At 42.8% G+C, this 20,026-nt stretch overlaps 1 protein-coding gene across 2 annotated transcripts in view; it reads right to left on the minus strand.

Moving 5' to 3' along the window:
• zswim8 (zinc finger, SWIM-type containing 8) overlaps nt 1-20,026 on the minus strand; it is a 37,530-nt gene that overhangs the window by 14,090 nt on the left and 3,414 nt on the right. For both annotated transcript variants that reach the window (XM_053332974.1, XM_053332973.1), the window contains exons 2-10: nt 12,986-13,139; nt 10,530-10,624; nt 10,093-10,265; nt 7,875-7,982; nt 7,662-7,743; nt 7,156-7,276; nt 3,923-4,124; nt 2,817-2,992; nt 948-2,256 (exon numbers count right to left, since the gene is read on the minus strand). In XM_053332974.1, the coding sequence (XP_053188949.1) occupies nt 948-2,256; nt 2,817-2,992; nt 3,923-4,124; nt 7,156-7,276; nt 7,662-7,743; nt 7,875-7,982; nt 10,093-10,265; nt 10,530-10,624; nt 12,986-13,139 (2,420 nt within the window). The remainder of the gene's footprint in view (nt 1-947; nt 2,257-2,816; nt 2,993-3,922; nt 4,125-7,155; nt 7,277-7,661; nt 7,744-7,874; nt 7,983-10,092; nt 10,266-10,529; nt 10,625-12,985; nt 13,140-20,026) is intronic.

The following is a 20,026-nucleotide window of genomic DNA, read 5'->3' on the forward strand; positions in this document are numbered from 1 at the left end:
AGGCAGCACTCCTTGTTTTTCTTTTAGAATGCTCACTGTCATAACTTCTGTGCACCATTTGATGTTGTGATGACACCACAGATTCAGCACCCTTTGCAACAAATTTGCAGAGTTTAGGTGTGCAGCAGTCAAAGGGGCTAGTGTCCAGTGATGGAACAGTCCATGTGCACGAGGGACTGGCACCATGACAACAAAGAAAGAGGCACTTAGGGTTAGGGTTGTTGTACATTTTTGGTTCAGTGCTTGAACCAATACTATACACCTTATACTTGCTTCCTGTAGGTAATATTATTCAGAAACACACACATTTTCATTGTTATGCAGTTGATACCCAATTATATATCTATCAATGAAATACAGATGAATCCAACCAGTTATTTCTAAAGTTATTAAATTCCAAGCATGCCTTAAAGACATAAAGGTCTGAATGAACTGAAACTTTCTGCTACTGAACTGACAAAACTGAACTTATTGTGCATGGTCCTAATGCATGGGGGGGGGGGGGGGGGGGGGCATGATGACAACAACGAAAGAAGCACTTTGTGGGGGGGGGTTTGTACGTTTTTGCAGGGTAAATTAATTAGAGTAGTAACTTTAAACTATTTTTTTCTTTCATTCAGGATGCCTTTTTAGTTTGGAAGACACATGTGTTCTAGTGAGTATATTCCTGGCAGCAGGACAGTGTGTGTGTGATTGATTCAAAATAAACTACAGTGTGTTTATGGTAATGAAGGAACATGTGACCCAGTGCAACAGAGTGGTTCATTGATGTCATTTAAGTTATTGGACAACAATGGAGCTCTATGGCACAGAGAAGGAAGATACATCAGGCTGTGATACACAAACATACTTGTTGGTAGATTAATTTATTGTTGGTTTAGCGCGCATGAGATTGGTTAATAATAATAAAAATACAGATTGGATAATGTACATGAGCTGTGCCTCACCTCCATACGTCCCTCCTGCTCCAGCGGTTTGATCCCTGCAAAGATGTCTGGTTCCTCCTCCTGGTGGTTGTCAGCCAGCTGTCTGTCTGCTCCGTCCTCTGAGGCAGCACTCAGGTAGTAGGCCTGATAGTCATCCTCACCCACAGCTTCTCCTCCTGCAGCTCCACCTGCTGCCTCTGCTCCTTGGTTAGCTGCTGCACCCGCAGGTGCTGGCCCACCCCCAGTAGACGGCACCTCCCTGCGGACCCGCGGTGGCTTGTTAGAGGCGGGACTGTTACCTGATCTGGCCACAGCGCTGGAGGGCTGGTTACTGCCAGCTGAGTCTACATCTTCATCTTTGTTCTGGACAGGCACCACCTCCAGCTCTGCCTCCTTCTCTGCAGCACTGGGCCCATCTGTAACAACCACCACTGCCTCTTTGGAAGGGAAGGAAGGTGGAGCCGGCTCTGCAGCAGGAAGTGCAGGCGAGGCATGGCTGACACGTTTACTATCAAACATCTTACTCCCTCCGCTGCTGCCGCTGTACTTGCGGGAGTCTCGGAGCAGTGGGCTTGGGGAGGGCAGCATCTCGGGTGGTGGAGGGAGAAACTCAAAAGTGTTGCTGGCCTCAGCTCCCAAAGCCAGACTGCAGCCGTCGTCCAGGTTGAGCTCAGCCAGGTCCGGCTCCAGAGAGCTGTCCTCACTGCTGGTTCTCCTCTTAGCACTAGCATGCTTCCCCCCTCCTAACCCTCCACTTCCACCTGGACCTCCAACAGACGCACCCTTGCCACTTCCCTGTGTAAGTTTCAGCTTCCCTCCAGAAGAGGAGCCTGGTCCTTTGTACATGCATTTCCCTCCTCCGTCTTCTAGAGACAAAGAGACACTTCCTCCCAGACGGACGAGCATCCCTCCTCCTCCACTCACTGACAAACCCTTCCTCTTGCTCAAAATGGTCTCTTTAGGTCGCACTGCCATCTCCTGCTGGGGTGAGTGACCACTTCCTCTTCCTTTAAAATCTCCAGCAGCTCCACCTTCAACTCTGCACCCCCCTCCTCCTTCAGAAGGCTCTCCTCCACCTGCTGCAGCAGCTTTCATTCCTCTCTGGTTCTGCACTGCCCTGGACCAGCAGAAAGTGGCGCTCTTCTTATCAGCACTGCAGTAGGTGATGCCTTCCAGTGGGTATGCCACCTCCCAGTTGAAATAGCAGGACTCCACAGCTGGCTTGAAGCCCTGGAAGAGCTTGTCCAGAGACTTGCGGTGTTGTCCCCGCTTCACTATCTCTATAACTTTAAGGTGCCACTGTTTCAGCTGGCCTGCCAGTTCCAGACGCCTGAAGGAGAGTATAGACAGTCTGTATCTTTAACTTCACTCCCTGCCTAATGTTTACTTAATACACTAATTGGTCATAATAATCAACAGATTTGTTAGTTGCAGCTCTAATCTTAAGTAGGCCTGCACGATTATGGCAAAATGATAATCATGATTATTTTGATCAATATTGAGATCCCCGTTTAATATCACAATTATTCATTGATTTTAATGACAAAAAATATATTTATTGCGTTCACATCCATATTGCTCCATAATGTGCAAATCTTTACATCAAAATAAATTGGTAATAATAATTTTTATAATAATTTACGTTTTGATGTGGAGTGCTCTATGGACGGAGGACACATTTCCAATATGGCTTTTTCACATCCATTTGATCGTGGAAAGCCAAGATCGAGATTGTGATTAAAATTCGATTAATTGTGCAGCCCTAATCTTAAGTATATTGTCTAATGAAATCACTGATTGATAGATGTGCTGATGTTACATAACTTTCATTACTGTACATTTGATGACTAAATTCTGTGACAGTTAGAAAAGCAGGGAGCAGTGTCTGACCTGCAGGGGCTCATACTGGGGTCCAGGACTGCCAGCCTCCACAGCACTACCATCTCATCACACATACTGGCACAGGCATGAGCTGCCACCTCTGATTGGCCATTGCCCCGCCCGGTGTGTCCACTGGCACTGCTGTGGGATGCTGATGTCCGAACGCTGTACCACCAGCTGATGATCTGAGAACATACAGAGAGATCACACATCACAAGGAGGTCAGTGTGTGTGTGTGTGTGTGTGTGTGTGTGTGTGTGTGTGTGTGTGTGTGTGTGAGAGAGTATGAGTGTGAGTGTGAGGGTGAGAGAGAGAGAGAAAGAGAGAGAGAGAGAGAGAGAGAGAGAGCGAGAGAGCGAGAGAGAGAGAGAGAGAGAGGGAGAGAGGGAGAGAGAGAGAGAGAGAGAGAAAGATGTAAAACATATTCAAACAGTTTTACTCATTTTAAATAGTTCAGCCAAAGGAATGTATGCACTATATGCTGCCTCATGAATATTTAAGAGAAAAATAAACAAAGATATAATAAAAGTAAATGGCTGGTATTTCACTAATACATAACATGAAATAACTCATATCAGGATAAAGGACAAAAAAGGAAGTTCATAGTTATCATTATGTCTTGTAATTTGCAATTTAAGCCTAACCGCTTTGAAATCTTCAGGCATTACCTTCATTTATCTAAAAGAAGCAAATTTCTGACAGTAAATTCTGTCATTTTGGGCAACAATAATCACAAAAAAACCTTAAGATAGGGGCACTGCTATTACATGAATGCAGCAAAAATATGGTGGTTGGCAGAGTCAGTAACAAAAATTCCTGAATGTCATGTTAATCAATCAATCTTTATTTATATAGCATAGCATAGTCACAACAAAAGTCATCTCAAGGCACTTATAGAGCAGGTCTAGACTGTACTCTTTAATTTAATCTAAAGAGACCCAACATTCCAACAGGAGCAGCACTTGGTGACAGCAGTAAGGAACAGGAAGTAACCTCAGGCAGAACCAGGCTCTAAATGGGCGACCATCTGCCTTAACCGGTTGGGGTTGAGGGAGAGAGAGAGAGAGAGAGAAAAAAAAGGAGAGAAGAAGAATAGGGAGAAAGGAGAAATGTACCTGTTCATAGGTGAGGCACTGCTCAGTGAGGATCTCCAGCAGCGGGGCAGCGTTACTGTCTCGTCTCTTGAACATCTCCCTGACGATGGACAGAAGGTTCCAGATTCCCTCTGGCTCCCGGCCTCTCAAAGGTCGCAGCAGACACGCCCACTCTGCAGCAGCTGGCGGCTCCGTGGATGATAGGTACATGGAGTTTACATCACTGGGGATCACACACACACACACAAACACAAACACACACACACTGGAGTTAGTGGAGTAACAGTGAGCTACATCAGTCAGGAGGAAACTGAAGGAAAGTAAAAGAGGTTGAGCTATTCCTGTATTTGTATTAGTGTGTAGACAACACTGGAGCTCTGTTGCACACAGATGTGAGCTATACTGGGTCCATGTAAAGCAGATAGTACTTGTAAAGCCACTTTTAGACTGTGCAACAACTAGTATTGTGTATGTCACACTATGCAAATGGATTATAGAAAATCTTGGTGGCAATCTGTGTCAGAATGTATGATGTCACTTTAAGGCTGTCAGTTTGTAGGATGAATGTCTGATGACTCGCAGCGCTAATGTGAACAGAGTGAAATATATAAGAACACAGACACATCATCAGCCCATATTCCCCACCAGCCCTACTCCGATACAGCAAAGCTAGGAGCATTTTCTCCTTTGTCTGAGTCTGACAAACCTCCTTTTCATTCCGCTTGAATTATTTTGGTTTGTGGTGTGTGTGGTTGTATGTTTTTTTTCCTTTAAATGGTGCTTATGAAACATCGGTCCAGACAGTGTATTGGGTGTCATTTCATGTCATATTCTGATTGGTTTGTTTGTAGATGTGGGTTGTAGCAGTCTAACATTCATTTCTAACACCGTCAGAATTTTGCTACAGTCAGTCTTTGGTTTCTTTAACTCCAAATCAGCTGAAGGTAGATGTGACTCACAGTGTGATGTAGGACCACAGTTTGATGTCCCAGGATTTCAACATGTTTCTCTTATTATCAATGTTCATCTTAGACAGCACAAAACAGCAGCATGTAAACTGAGATAACGAGTATTCCTCAAACACCTGTAGAGCCTTGGACACCCACTTCCTCCAGTGATTGGTCAACTGTGTGGAGGTAAGAAAGTAAGCAGGGTTTCAACTTGTTCCCTTTTTCATTCTTGACATGAGTATTTCTCTCTGTTTTATATGAACAACGAAGTGCAACACAGGGATGGGAATCTTGGAGAGATTCACATTCTTGGTCTTATTCAATTCAGAACTGATTCTGGATTTAAGGAATAGAACAGGAGGCACTGTTTAAGTTAAGGCTTGATCCCACAGGGTGTGGTTGCGTTCTGGTGTGGATGCTGGAGCTGATCGCAGCCACTCTAGTTACTGTTAGTGATCCCAATGCAACGCAGACCGCTGTAAAACACCACATCATATCAACTCAGCCGTTAAGGCAAAAACACTAGTCCTCCCATTCATTTGAGTGGGGTTAGTGTCTTGCCTGCAGCTAGAAAGTTGAACCAGAATCAACATTTGGAGAAACACAACCCATTGTCATGCTTCGGTGGCCAATCACAGCCAGCGATCAGACTCATCTGAGTCGTAAAACCCTGCCACGAGGGAGGACTAACACGTTACTAGGAAGAGGTGAGCATCACATTATTTCTGATTGTTTCATGGTGGTTACAAATATACACACCCACCTCACACCACCACTTAACCCTGCTGCGGTGCACCACAATGGCTGATTTGGTCTGAATACAGCCTCTACACTGTGTGCCAAACCATTCACTGGTGGCCACTGAAATGCAATGTGAAATATAACAGGCAGTTAAATCATCTTGAAGGTCTCTGTGCGTGAGAGTACGCAGCTTTTCATTGCATTCATTTGGAAACATCTTACAGTTTTCTGCTAATATGAAAATACAATGTTTTATGTGTAACATACTAACCAACGTTATTGGTTCAATGTCTTTTTTTATGGTTACATGTCTTCAAGAGTGGCTGTTTACCTTCCATCATGGTCAAACAAAGTAGTTATTTCCTAGCAGAACCTGGTCCTTTGTTCTCATCATAGACTGTATATAAGAAATGGACGTAACATCCGTGATGTCACCCATTGGTTTGTGGACTGCTGCTCGGAAGCCAATAGTATCGAATCTAGGCAGCGCCATCTTGAAAATTTCAGGTGCATTCTGGGAAAAAATGAACACGGATTCTACTTATATGGGCATGAGGCGGAGTCATGAACGGACGTATGGGCGGGACCAACGGCGGAGCGGGGAGGCTGCGATTGGTTGCGAGGGCTGGATCTCGAGGACATTGGTCAATCAACCTGTCAATCACAACGTAGCCACGTAGCCTGCTTTATCGTCAAATATAAAATCAGGGAGGCCAAAATTTCACAAATGAACATCATACTGCATTGAAGAAGGCTTTAAACTAGCGATTGAGACCATAAACACATTTTGAAAACGTTTACTGAGGTTAGAAATCAAGTGAGAAGTTGGTGAATTCTCCATTGACTTGTATAGAGCCGGAAGTCTTTTTGAACACAAAACGATCGCCCCCTGGTGGCCTTTTGATAGAATGCAGCTCTAAGTTACATCCGCATTGGCTTCTTTTCAGAGGACAGGAACTCCCCGCCTGGTTCTCATGTGATTCCATTCAGACTTGAGTTCTATGAAAATGTTTGATGGTCCTCTTAAAGGCCCATTTATGCTCAACGTACATATGAAAATGTATCCGTCCTTTTCAAATGATGTTACAGTCACTGCTGGAGATATTGATAATGTTCCTCTTGCATAAAAGGCAAAAAACGATATGTTTAAAGTTTCTAACCAACTCACACAACCTTTCCTTAAAAGGTTCCGCCATTGTTATTTGTTCTTCATGTCTCACTAGAGCTACGTATCGGGTAGTGACAGCAACACTGCCCCCCATGGTTTACGGTGGTACTGCTCCGTTTGGTCCGTATCCGTATGCTTTATGGAAACGTGCAGAAATACGGATGAAATGAACGCAGAGCACTGAAAGAAGGCTCCATCCGGAAACAGATCTGTATTTAACGTTGGGCATAAATGGGCCTTAACAGGTTTTACAGCATTGCTTTCACTGTGTCTGTGTCTGACACGTAAAACTGGCATCATATCTACCAGTGAAACGTTTAATGCTGGCATATCCCTGAAGATTACAATATTCCTAAAGCCTTTCAGATATGTGTTGAGGGTCAGTAAGTGATTACCTGAAGACGACAGGTGAAGGCCCACAGAACTTGTGCAGTGTCTTTTTGATGTTGTCGCTGAGGGTTGACTCATCCAAATACCAGGTGCTCTGGTCAGAGGCTGAAGGGCCAGCAGTGGGGTCTACACACACACACACACACACACACACACACACACACACACACACACACACACACACACACACACACACACACACACACACACACACACACACACACACACACACACACACACACACACACACACACACACACACACACACACACACACACACACACACAATTAACAAAGGGATAATTACTATTATTTCTCAACAGTCTGTAAATAATAAACATACCATACAATAATAATTCAATTTCTCAAGCAGGCAAACAGCTTGAAGACAGCATTTTAGGAAAAAAATGTTGAATGACATGCTGTGGTTGTCATATCAGACAGTTTACAGTGTATTTTTAAATCAGGTTTGCTTATTTGCTGTAGGTTGCTTTCAATAGTGTTACTATACCTGGAGCTCCACACACAGTGTTGATGGCAGTAGACTGAGAGGACAGCAGCTCATCAAGCAGCCGCTGAGCTGTGGGTAGAATCTGGACACACAAAACTGATTGAATACTAAGCCTGCTTTGTATATGACATGCACATCATTGAAATGATAGCTGCATTTGGTTCAGAAGTTTGGTTTATTAAAAGAACAAGTTGCTCAGGGTGAGGATGTTACCTGCTGAGGCAGTTCACTAATGAGGTACTGAGCGAACTTTTGGAGCTGGTCCCTCTGCAGCCTGGATAAAGACTCAGAGACTGGAGCACGCAGACACACTGCTGATGCCTGCAGACATTCACAGACACACAGTAAGTACATCTGAAAAACTCAAAATTCAGTTCATATTTGAAGTATGAAGCATTCCCAAAATCTGAAGCTGAAAACTTTAGGTTATTTACATAATGCCGGTTCTCTGAGTAATATGAGTGAGATGTCTCACTATGGGATGCACGCCTCGCTGCAGACCTCAGAAGCATTAATCTCATTGCACCAATCCTGATTGGCTGGTGAACGTGGTCATCCACACCAAGTAGTGCCACCTACCTTAAATAGCTGCTGCAGACAGCACAGTCTCATTCAAGATAAGCACCTCTTCTCACTCGCCCAAGCAAGAAGGACATCTCACTCATATTACTCAGAGAACCGGGGTTATGTAAAGAACCAAGTTCTCTTTCATAATATTCGTGTCGATGTCTCACTATGGGATGTGGTAGCTCCTGTATTGCCAGAAAAGCTTATCGTCCTATAGGACGAGCGTCCACCAACCCACAGAAAGAGCCGCTCTGTTCCAGTAAGGACTCCGCACGTGCTACACACGGGAAGGAGACGTCCAGCATATAGAAACGGACAAAAGTTAGAGGCGAAGACCAACTCGCCGCAGCACAAATATCTGCAGACCCTGACTTGTACAAGCCAAAGCAATTGGTGTTGCTTTGTAACAGACTTCCCCTTATGAGGACTAGCTCAGGAGACAAACAGCTGATCGCTTCTCCTGAAACCCCCAGTCTTATCCATGTAAGTGCGCACCGTACCAACCGGACTTAACGCGCACAACCACCACTCTCCAGGCTGAGCAGCGAAAGCCACAAGGTCAATAGGAGAACATGAACCAACCACCTTGGGCACAAAGGTTGGGATGAGCTTCAGGGTCATCCTTACATCACCCAGGGTGAACTGAGCGCATGAGGGATGCACTGAAAGCACATGGATGTCACCAACACGTTAAGCCAAAACCAGAGCCAGTAACAACGCAGTCTTAAAGGACAGGTGTTTCAGATCCGCTTCCTCCTTCAAACGGAGGGCCCTCAAGTCCCAGAACCACTACCAAATCCCACGAAGGCACCATTGGTCAGGAGACAGGGAGAGGCCTGTACGCTCCCTTCATAAAGCAGCAAACCAGCGGGTGTTGGCTCGCTGTTCGTCCCCTAAATCCGATTATGACAGGCGGAGATAGCTGCCAAATACACCTTGATCGTGGAAAAGGCATTTCGTTTGTCAATCAGGTCCTGCAAGAATGACAATATCACTCCCACTGGGCACTGAAAAGAAATGTGTCCCTCCCTGTGACAGCATTACTCAAACACTCTCCACTTACAGTCTACAGAGACTTATTGGAGGAGGCCCTAGCATTTTGGATAGTGGTAATCACTCTCTATGGGAGCCCCACAGCGGTCAGATTGAGCCACTCACGGGCCAGGCCCACAGCGCAAGTTGTTCCGGGTGTGTCTACTACATTAAACCACTGAGGTAGTACAGAGAACAACGGGTAGACTATGATAACACACTGATAACACACTGAGCAACTATTCAAACCCCAGAAGACATGTTGTACCTATCTTAGCATTTGAAACCACTGACTCCATTTAAACAGTAACGCAATCTAACCCCTCTACATCATATTCAGTGTCTCTGGTCTGTGTACAGTCTTTCACATTCTCAGACACAATCAGAATCTCAGTCAGAGAGGCCTGAAACAATCCTCCCATGACTGCAATACAGCACTTTGTTCCATGTTCATTATTATACAGATTATTTTTCAAATAATTGATTATCTACTACAAAGACGTTTCTAAATAATAACAAATGTCCATCATAAATTCTAATTGTCCAAAAGGATTTCTGTTGTTTGTTTTTTCGGACTGACAATCCAGAAATCCTGTGCAATCTAATGTACAGTGAAAGTAACACAACTTGAGCTAAGAAACTGCATCAGGGAAGTATTTAGTACTTTTCGCTTAAAAAGGACTATCAACTCATTTCTTGTCCATTGACTGATAAGTTCATAGACTCTTCATCTGATGACACTGATGTTGTACTTGATACATCCTGTAGTCAAAATAATTGATGATTCATCATTCCTATGTGACAGCATTCCTTCATCTAGACACAAACTTACATTGTGGATCCTGAAGAGGCACAGTGCCACCACATGTGCACACCATTTGGCTCCAGCGCCGCAGGTGCAGCTGCAGGAAGTTATGCGGCAGCGATCAAACATGACCGCCACATTGTATGCTCCTTTAGACTGACCAGCCTGACTGGACACAACTGTAGCACTGAGATGGAAACCTGGTGCAGGAGAGGGGACCACAGAGAGAGGGACAAACATTCAATTAGACAGCAAAGAAACAAAATAAACAAAACTACAATCTTTTGTACTTTATTCCACTCACTGAATGTATTTATCATATTACTGATAGAGGCAGCTATTATAAGGTTATTAAGGTATTTGTAATGTACTAGTTCCCCTTCTAGCAGTATAAACTACTGTATACAGTTATAATAGGAGTCTCTATGAGCCAATGTAAAGTAAAAGTGACAACTTGAACCCACCAATCTGCAGAGGATCTTTGACTGCTCTGATCCGATACAGCTGCTCTCCACGCTGGAATTCATCTGGACTCCCATTAGCTAGGCAGGAATACAACCTGCAGCAGGAGGAGGAGGGTCAATACAGACGGTGGCACACAATTCAAAGATGGAGGTACTATTCCTGCTGCTGTGTGTTGCTGTAGGTATTTAACAAAGTCAAAGGAAGCAACAAACAACATCAGTGCAGATGTTTCTGCAACATCCTGGATACATTCACTGACACCTGAATGATATTACTGTAAGACATTTCAGCAGATTATGTTATAGATATGAGTTAAGATGGTGGAAAGTTGTGTTTGTGCATCTCTGCTGACTAAAGACACATAAAATCAGTGGTGTTTGCACTTTCTGCACTATTAATAATAGACCAATCCTGAAATGTGGAGAAAAGTCTGAAACCCCTGTGCTCACTGTAGTAAGAACCCTATCTCTCCCCCTCCTTCCAAAACTCCATGTTAAGTTCTGCTCCTTTGTACGAAAAAATCAGTTTTAGGGAGCAGACACATGGAGGGTAAGCTCTAAACAGTCAGACAGAAGCAGTGGCAGTATTGAGACCTACAATATGCTGTATTCAGTGTTGCTGTTTACAGACAAACACTGCTTAATATTGAGGAAACAAATATGGCTTCTTTTAGCCTCTTGGGGAATATTATTTATGGACTAGCCCCTCCATTATAACTGCCTCCCATGTTGGCATTTCGGTTGGTTAGGTTAGGTGTTACTGTAAATATTTAATAAAAGATTCAAGCACTTTTGTGTCATCATTCTCAAGTGTAAGTCAAGTCTCAAGCCATAAATATCAAGTCAAACTCAAGTCAAGTGTTTCTCAATGTTTGTCAAATAAGTCCTCAAATTTGTGATTCAAGTTATATGACTTTCAAGACAGTCATACTACCTAAAATGTTAACTTATTAAGTTAGAAGTGTCACCTCATTAGTGTGTTTCAGAGGGAAGGACATGCTTGCCCAGAGCTTTAACAACAATCATCTCAGCAGTCTGAGACTGATGAACAAGCTCAGCAGAGATTAGCAGAGCTTTAATTCACCACCATCAGCCTGTAGACACACTAATATTTACCTCCAGCTGCTGACACAAATCTGAGAAGTAACACTCACTCAAACAGTTGAGAATGAGGGAATCCAATATCTAAGTATTTCATTTCTTTAAGTGGTTTATTTTAATTCCATGTGCTTTAAATGTGAAATGTGTTATTGAATATGATTGATATATTAAATCATAGCAGTAATGTGTTATGTAATTCAGCTGGACTGCATGAAACAGTAAACAAGTACTGAGTCATGAAAAAAAGCTATAGTTCATTTAGTTTAGCTTTGTATAATATCCTTATAAGAATGTTTTTTGTTATATTTAATGACTTTACAAATAGCTCAACTTACTTTATATTGAAACATTGCTATATGATTCCCAGTCATTAGTATTGTACTGTATGTTTGCCTCATGACTATTCACAGAATAACATACAGCAAAATAACATACAGTACATTCTGTTGTAGCTAATCAGTGAGTGCATTATATTCTATACTGACAATGCTGTGTCATCAGTTTGTCATCAACACTAGAGGCCGATGCATCAAGGTTTGTGAGAGTGTTTGATGAATTTATTAAATAGAGGTGATGGTTACACCTATTCCACACCAAATGCCATGTTACTGGACAAAGACATTGGACAATGTGTGTAATTAATGTGCATAACACACCACTTTAACCAGCTTATCTGCTTAATGATTACAGGGTGTAAGGCTTTATGACTCTCAATCATCTCGTACACATTCATCATTTGTATGTTCATCATTGTCATCAAGACATTTCTAAAAGGACAGACATGGGCAGCATTCCCTTCATGACAGTTTGGCTTGAATCTCTTCATTTTCCCCATGACTTGCAGGACAACAGGTTGAAAATGTGTCTTAATAGCTCGAGACATTCTTACAAATATTTGTAACAGAACAATTTGGGGGTTTTTTTTGATGAGGAGCCTCAACAGATTGCTTGCTGAGGTAGACCACTTTTCTTACTGTAAACCCTTTGAGAGACACTTTTGTCAACAGAGGTATTAAAGGTACATTTCACAATGCACACATTGGAGGACTGGTTAGGAGCAGAATGGCTCAGGCTCATTAACACTACCATTATCACTATGTTGAGTCACTAAGCCTAACCCTAACCTAGTGTTTTCTGTACTGTTTTCTGTTTCAGCCGAGTAGCAGAGGAATTCTCATAGATATAAGAATGGACCAGTGAACTGATGTGATGCACTGAATGTAGTAGATCTCAGGCTGCTTTCTCTTTTTAATTCTAACAAATGTTTTAAAATGTTTTATGTACTTAGAAAAATGTGTTGTAGATTACCACAGGAGATGAATTGGATTTTACAGTTCAATGAATGAGCAGCTCACCTGATGTCCTCCTCATTTTCAGGGAAGCTCCAGTAGGCGATGCGGAGTTGCAGTTGTTCTGGAACAGGGGGGTAGACCTTCTCCACCACCTCAAATGGGATGTGGAACGCTACCTGCTTGGCTGACAACTCCACCAGTGGTATGACCTGACCATCTGAGGAAGACCACAGAAGAAAGGAAGATTAGCTCAATCAGCAGACTAAGAGGAGACTTCTGGTAGTTTGTGTGTAACCCTTTTTTACAAGAAATGATAATATATGTTAAAGCTGGTAGGGAACCTACTAGGTGTGATACTTACATTGGGCTAGAGAATCAGAAGTGAATAAGATCAACAACCGAGCCAGAATGGACCAAACAATACACAAGAGTAGAATATCTGACACAATATCTCTTTTTGGTAGAACAACTCTTCCATTTGATGAATAGTTGTCAAGTGGAAAAATAAAAATAGATATAAACACAATTATTCCTCTGGTGATTGAAAAAGAAAAAACAAACTCTAATTTACCATTAGTGACTAGATTCAGAATTCAATTAAATCCCAATTTCTTCCTGTCACTTTAGTCACTGATATGAACTCTTTGTTCCACCCACTGTGGAAGTGACAGTCATCCACCTGCACTTTAAGATGCATGTGTTGTGTGTGAAGAGAGAGTCCTTGAAGTCCAAGGTTTCAATCTTCTGCAGGCAATTATCTACTGTAAATCCTATTATCCCCCCTCCATGGGTTAGCTTCATTCTATCTGAAGGCGCAGTGACCGCTCACTGACCAGATACTGTGTGTGGAGCAGACAATAAAAACACCTTTTATTGTCCTCAGTGACTTAAACAAAGATAATCTCAGCCATGAACTCCCTAATAACACCTTGGATCACTTTTACATGACTATTAACAGTGCCTATCTCACCGTCCCCCATGCTACACTGGCTCTGGTTCATCTGATCCCTGCTCACAGACACTCAAACTCTCAAAACCTGTTGTAAGGACACAGTGGACCAGCTATGGAGGATCTCTGTGTGTGCTTAGACTGCACTGACAGGGATGTTTTCAGCACTGCTACCAACAGTCTGGATGAGTACACAGAGGTTGTGACGTCATCGGTTTCTATGAGGACAGCTGAATTCCATCAAGCACCTTTCACAACATCAAACCTGGTTTATAGCAGAGCTCAGACAGCTAAGGTTGGAAAAGGTGGAAGTGTTTAGTGGGGACAAAGGCTGCTTTAAGCAGTCTAAACATAGGGTTAGCAAGGCATTGATTGATGCAGAACAACTATAATAGAAGAGACTCCAGGACCAGTTCTCAGGTAACGACTCGGCCTCCATCTGGAAGGGCCTGAGGCTGTTGACCAACTTTAAGCAGTGTGCCCCTCATACCAGTGACGAGTCACGCCTGGCCAGCAGCTTGAATGAGTTTTACTGCTGCTTTGAAAGACAATGCAGTCCTGACCCCAACTCATGTGACTCCATCCATCAGCCCCAGATCACTAACCCTTCCACCCCACCTCAGCAGGGGCCCGGGTCTTCCCATAACTGCCTACCTTTGAGGCCCCCTGACCCCCCTTATTACCTCTCTCCATCCCAAAGAGTGCCTCAGGACAGAACCCCTGCATGCAAACCAGACCAGATTGTCTCTCCCTCCACCGTATAGCACTGTCCTGACCAGCTTTCCTGGTGCTCACAGACATTTTTACCATCTCACTGGAGACATGCCACGTCCCAACCTGCTTCACAACCTCAACTATCATCCCAGTTCACACAATCTTAAACACTACAGACCGCAAACCCTGACCTCTCTGGTCATGAAGTCTTTTGAGGAACTTGGACTGTCCCACCTTAAAACCATCACAGACCCACTCCTAGATCCCCTGCATTTGGCCTACAGAGTCAACATGTCTATTGACGATGCTGTACACATGGCCCTCGACTAGGGCTGGCCGGGCGATTATGGCAAAAATCAAAATCACGATGAATTGAACTTTTAACCTCGATTACGATTAATGAACAATTATCTCCACCCTTGATAAACAATTATGTATTTTCACACTTTCTTTTGTTTTGTATTTTATACTGCTGCCCTCACACATGAGTATCTTTAGGGAGTGAAAATAAAGATGTTTTAAGGTGTGACGCTGTGGTTAATGTCTAGTTTACTTGATTAGAGCTAAAAAAAAAAAAAAAAAGAAAAGATCGTGGTTTGGGTTCAAATGATCACTGGAGACAAGTTTTCAAATGCAAGATATGCAACCTTTACTGTCATGGCAACAGTGAACACCACGATTAATTGATATGAGCAAGATTAAGTCGATTAGAGTTTCTAAATGTTGGTTTGGATTATTTTTCGATTAATTAACCAGCCCTACCCTCGACTTCATCATGTAGCATCTGGACACTGCAGTACACTACTCATTCATGGACTTGAGCTCCACCTTTAACACAGTCATCCTGGTCCTTCTACAAGACAAGCTCCCCCAGCTGCATGTGCCTGAGTCGACCTGCAGGTGGATCATCTGGATCACCAAATTCCTGTCTGACAGGAAGTGGCATGTGAAGTCGGGGAAGCACATCTCCAACTGCCTGAGCATCATCACTGGTTTCTATCAAGGCTACATCCTTTCTCCACTTCTCTGCACCCACCTCCAGTCATCAGCCCATCAATCTCCTGAAGTTTGCAGATGACACCACCCTCAATATGCTCATCTCTGATGGAGATGAGACCGCCTACAGAGGGGAGATTGACTGGTGACTTGACAAAACAACCTGGAGATGATTGGGGGCTCCACAAGAAATGTAGCCCCAACGGCCCCCATCAGTCTGAGACTCCTCGGTTGACACAGTGGAGTCCTTCCACTTCTTGGGAACCGCCATCAGCCAGGAGCTCAAGTGGGAACTGAATATAAGCAGCCTCACCAAGAAGCCTCAGCAGAGGAATTATTTCTTGTGGCAGCTGAATAAATCCAACCTGCCAAAAGGTAATGATGGTGCAATTGTACACCACCACTGTATCCATCCTCACCTCCTCCATCATCATCATCTGGTATGCTGTTGGTATTGTCAAGAACAAAAGCAGAATGTTATCTGCTGCGCCGAAACGTTGGCCAGGACACTGAAGAAAGTGCCTTGAGATGACTTTTGTTGTGATTTGGTTTGGATTGATTGATTGAAGAGAGCAGAAAGACTCCACTCCAGAAACAAACTTTTCATATCATTCCCCTCCAGCAAGACTTAAACCTCATGCAACAATAGTTGTTGATAGGATGTAGCCTAGGTAACTGAGGCTGCTTAGTGCTGTTGTAGTGTTATAGTGGTAGAGTGAAGGGAGGCAGTCACTATGTTCTATGATTTGTTATCCAATTCATTTTTATTTTATACTATCAATTTATATCCATATTCAATTAAAACGGTGTACATTTTCTGTTAGGGCATTTGATTCTTCTATATTTATTACAACTATCTGGGCTTCTGGAAAGCTCCTGGTGAATTAAGTTAATTAAGTTATTCCAGTGCAGATGTGCACAAATATGGGTCCTGGTATTGTGGGTTCTGCATTTGCACAACAGCACCACTGCTGAAAAAAAGTCCTTGAAAGAACACTGAATGTGAGTGGAAAGTTTGAGAGTTTGACATTTCTATGCTAATGCAATGCCTTGTAAGGCTTAGACATGTTTAAAGCAAAAAGTCCAACAAAACTATACAAAAGCCTGCTGGCAGCTTTGTCAATGATATATATCAGCAGGATTTGCTTTCATAATCACAGAATGATATGTGGTTCTGAGAGACACTGGCAAAGCTCTAACAATAAACTCATCATCAGTGTTCTTTTTGTCCATCTCTTCACTATTGTGTTGTGTGAAGAACAAAGCAGCCTCTGGGGGCCACGAGCACATCTTTTACATTTTTAGTTTTAAGTTATAAGATACTGATGATACAAAAACTAACAAATAAAGGTTTGTCTGTATGTGTGTGTGTGTGTGTGTGTGTGTGTGTGTGTGTGTGTGTGTGTGTGTGTGTGTGTGTGTGTTTGTGTGTGCACACGCTTTAGAACAGGCAGCATGAGCACTGTGACAGGAGTCTTATTGAGAGCACACTGGTCTGCCACTGAGAGAAGAAAAAGTGATGGGTCTCAGATTACAGGCCTCATTTCCAAGCCACTACTTGTGCTGCTGTTTACCATATATGGAGGAAAGCACTGCATTCATATAATGCCATCCTTGTTGTAAAGGCTGAGGGGCTCATGGTTACAGGACATGGAAATCCCATTAAGACAAGCAGACTAGCATCACTCATATGTTGCACACGCAAGTTTAAGGCCATGTACTTTGAGCACAAGTGAAAAATATGATGGACACTATTTTTATGAGGTTGCAAAATAGTTACAAGTTTGACTTGAGGCGGAGGCATTACGTTATTATACATGGGACTGATGGAGCATGGAGGCGTCAAGCTTTCCAACAGTACAACACCGGACCCCCGCCTATGTTCACACTGTCAGTGTGTGTAAAACAATGTTAATTTGTCTGAGGCATTAATTTAAAAGTTTCCTATTTTATTCATCTGTATTGCGCTCTTGCCTTGATGATATCATCCATTACTGCTGAAACCAAGAGCAATGTTTAGCTGACTCAGGTTAAACTATACAGATTCAGCTCACTTTATTACATGTACAAACAAAACCTTCATGTACACCCACATGTAGAGATAAACCCCTGACACTGGTTTGACCCTTGTGTTGGTGTGCAGTAGTAGAAGCTACTGATAAGGGGGTGTTGTCAACCACCTCCCCTGATGAGTGATGACTCTTCAACTTTAACATAGATGGCCTCCTTCACTGCTGTTTCATGCCACCTGTCTTCTTTGTCCAATATAACAAGTATTCTCTGTCCTAATGGTTTAAGCATGTAGTCAGTAAGACATCTTCACTCAGCCTGTTTCTATGTGACCAGGATGCTGAAAATGACATGCCAGCAACAACATTAGCCATAATAGTCCATTTTTAAGTGAGGTCCTGCTACTGCCTCTACTGTCTCTACTAATACTATTGTTGTTATTGTATTACAACTCATTCCTCTGCTGGCTGCTCTGTTCCCACTCATCCAGGAATGAAAAGAAAGAGTACACTGTTACACAGATCTCATTTTGTGCAACAGCTCAAGAATGAAAAGAAAACTACTAAACCTTTAGGACTGAGTCACATTTTGTGTGTTATCAACGTTTAAATGAACAGTTTTACTATGGGAAGAAAAATAGGACAAAAGCTCCAAACCTGAGGAGAGAGGAAGAGCTGGGTAGTAACAGTTCATGTTGCCAGCTTATGACTGGTTGTTGCAAGTGAATGACAGCAAACTGTCCACCAATCAGATTCAAGCACAGAGGGAAGCCACTCCAACAGATGTTCCTTTGTAGCTGACCGATGCAGAGCTGAAGACTCTGGATCACTAACCCTCTCACTGCCTTCCTCATTTCCTCCTCTTTCTCTCACATGCTGGGATGCTCTCAGTGGGATATTCTGCTCACTGTTTAAAACATGTGCTTAACCACTCAGCTGATACTAAACAACAAACAGGTCAAGCATTGGTGCCAATGTAAAAAAGCCACATTCAGTTGATGAATAATTGATTCATTTTTATTGTGGGTTATAAGATAAAATAAATGAATGAATAAAGCTGTAATATCAGTTACAGGAGAAGCTCTTTGGATTGGTGTGACAGTGATGCTGCCTCTACCATGCTGCTGAGAGAGAGAATAAAAAAGGTTATCAGCTGATCATTTTTGCAAAGTCACGTGACGCCATGCCGTATAGCCCCAGTTAGCATAGCTGGCTTTCCCTCAAAGTTTTGAAGAAAAAAATAAAACTAACTGGCTTTCCTGACATAACGTTACTGGTTCACTGATTCAACAGTTCATTTACGTGTGTTTTTGTCAGTTGATGCGTGTCACAGGAAATGGAAGAGCCTCAGGGACACATGGGAGAAGAGGTAAGTGATCTTAGCCATGGTTGATGAGAGAAGAAGCAATGTTGTTGTTGTTGTTGTTGTTGTTGTTGTTGTTATCTAGTGAAAACAGGCAGGCTTGCTACTCGCACAATGACGCAAACTTTACATTATGGTCACAAAATGGTCACGCGTCCAAACTCGAGCGATAGCGCGACGGATTCTCATTTGTCGTGTGACAAATTCACATTCATGGCGTTTGGTGTGACCAGTGTTACAGTTTGTTTCCTCACAAACACACTCTGATTAGGTACATTTTAACCACACAACACTGAGTAGTCTCCTTTTCGGCCAATCACTGGAAAGTTACTCACAGAAGTCAAATGAATTAAAAATGAGGTAAAGCTGCTACCTGAAGGTTTTGTATACTACTTTTTATTAAGAGGAAACAAAAATATTTAAAATGTTCATCCGAGTTTAGCAAATTTGTGTATTTTTCACTTGCATGTGTGTGCTCTTTATTTTCAACAGCAGTGCAAGTCGCAGCTGTCATAGAGACATTATTATAGCTGATACTGATCCATTCAAATATGCCCTGATGGCTTAGTACATCATCACATAACATGTTAACAGCAGCTGGAAACAGGATCTATAAGGCTACAAATATGTCACATGTTGTTAATATTAGGCTTTATACTTCACTGAGAAGTCATTAAGAAATCCAGCATACTCTGCATATCTTGTTGTTGTTGTTGTTAAGATCATCCCTGGTGGACAATTAAAAAGACTTCCAGTTCAATTCTCAGGTAAATCTTTTGTGGTAAATCATGTGTGTTAAGTGTGAGGGTTGTGTTACCTTGGAACAGTCACATTAGCCCGCATTATTGCAGCCTAGCTAGTGACCTATGTAGGACAAAGCCTTCTTTACAATTCACAGCTCCCTCCCCCAACACAAGTTCAACCCAGCACGTGAGCTAAAACAAACACACACATTTCACCAAGGCTGCAATAATTTCACAAATTAAATAAGTTCACATATTGTCTCCATGTAATGAACACATAGAAACATTCACACATGAGGCCATCTCAAACCCAAGAACACTGAAAGTGCA

The sequence above is a fragment of the Scomber japonicus genome, chromosome 14, assembly GCF_027409825.1.
Source record: "Scomber japonicus isolate fScoJap1 chromosome 14, fScoJap1.pri, whole genome shotgun sequence".
NCBI lineage: Eukaryota > Metazoa > Chordata > Actinopteri > Scombriformes > Scombridae > Scomber > Scomber japonicus.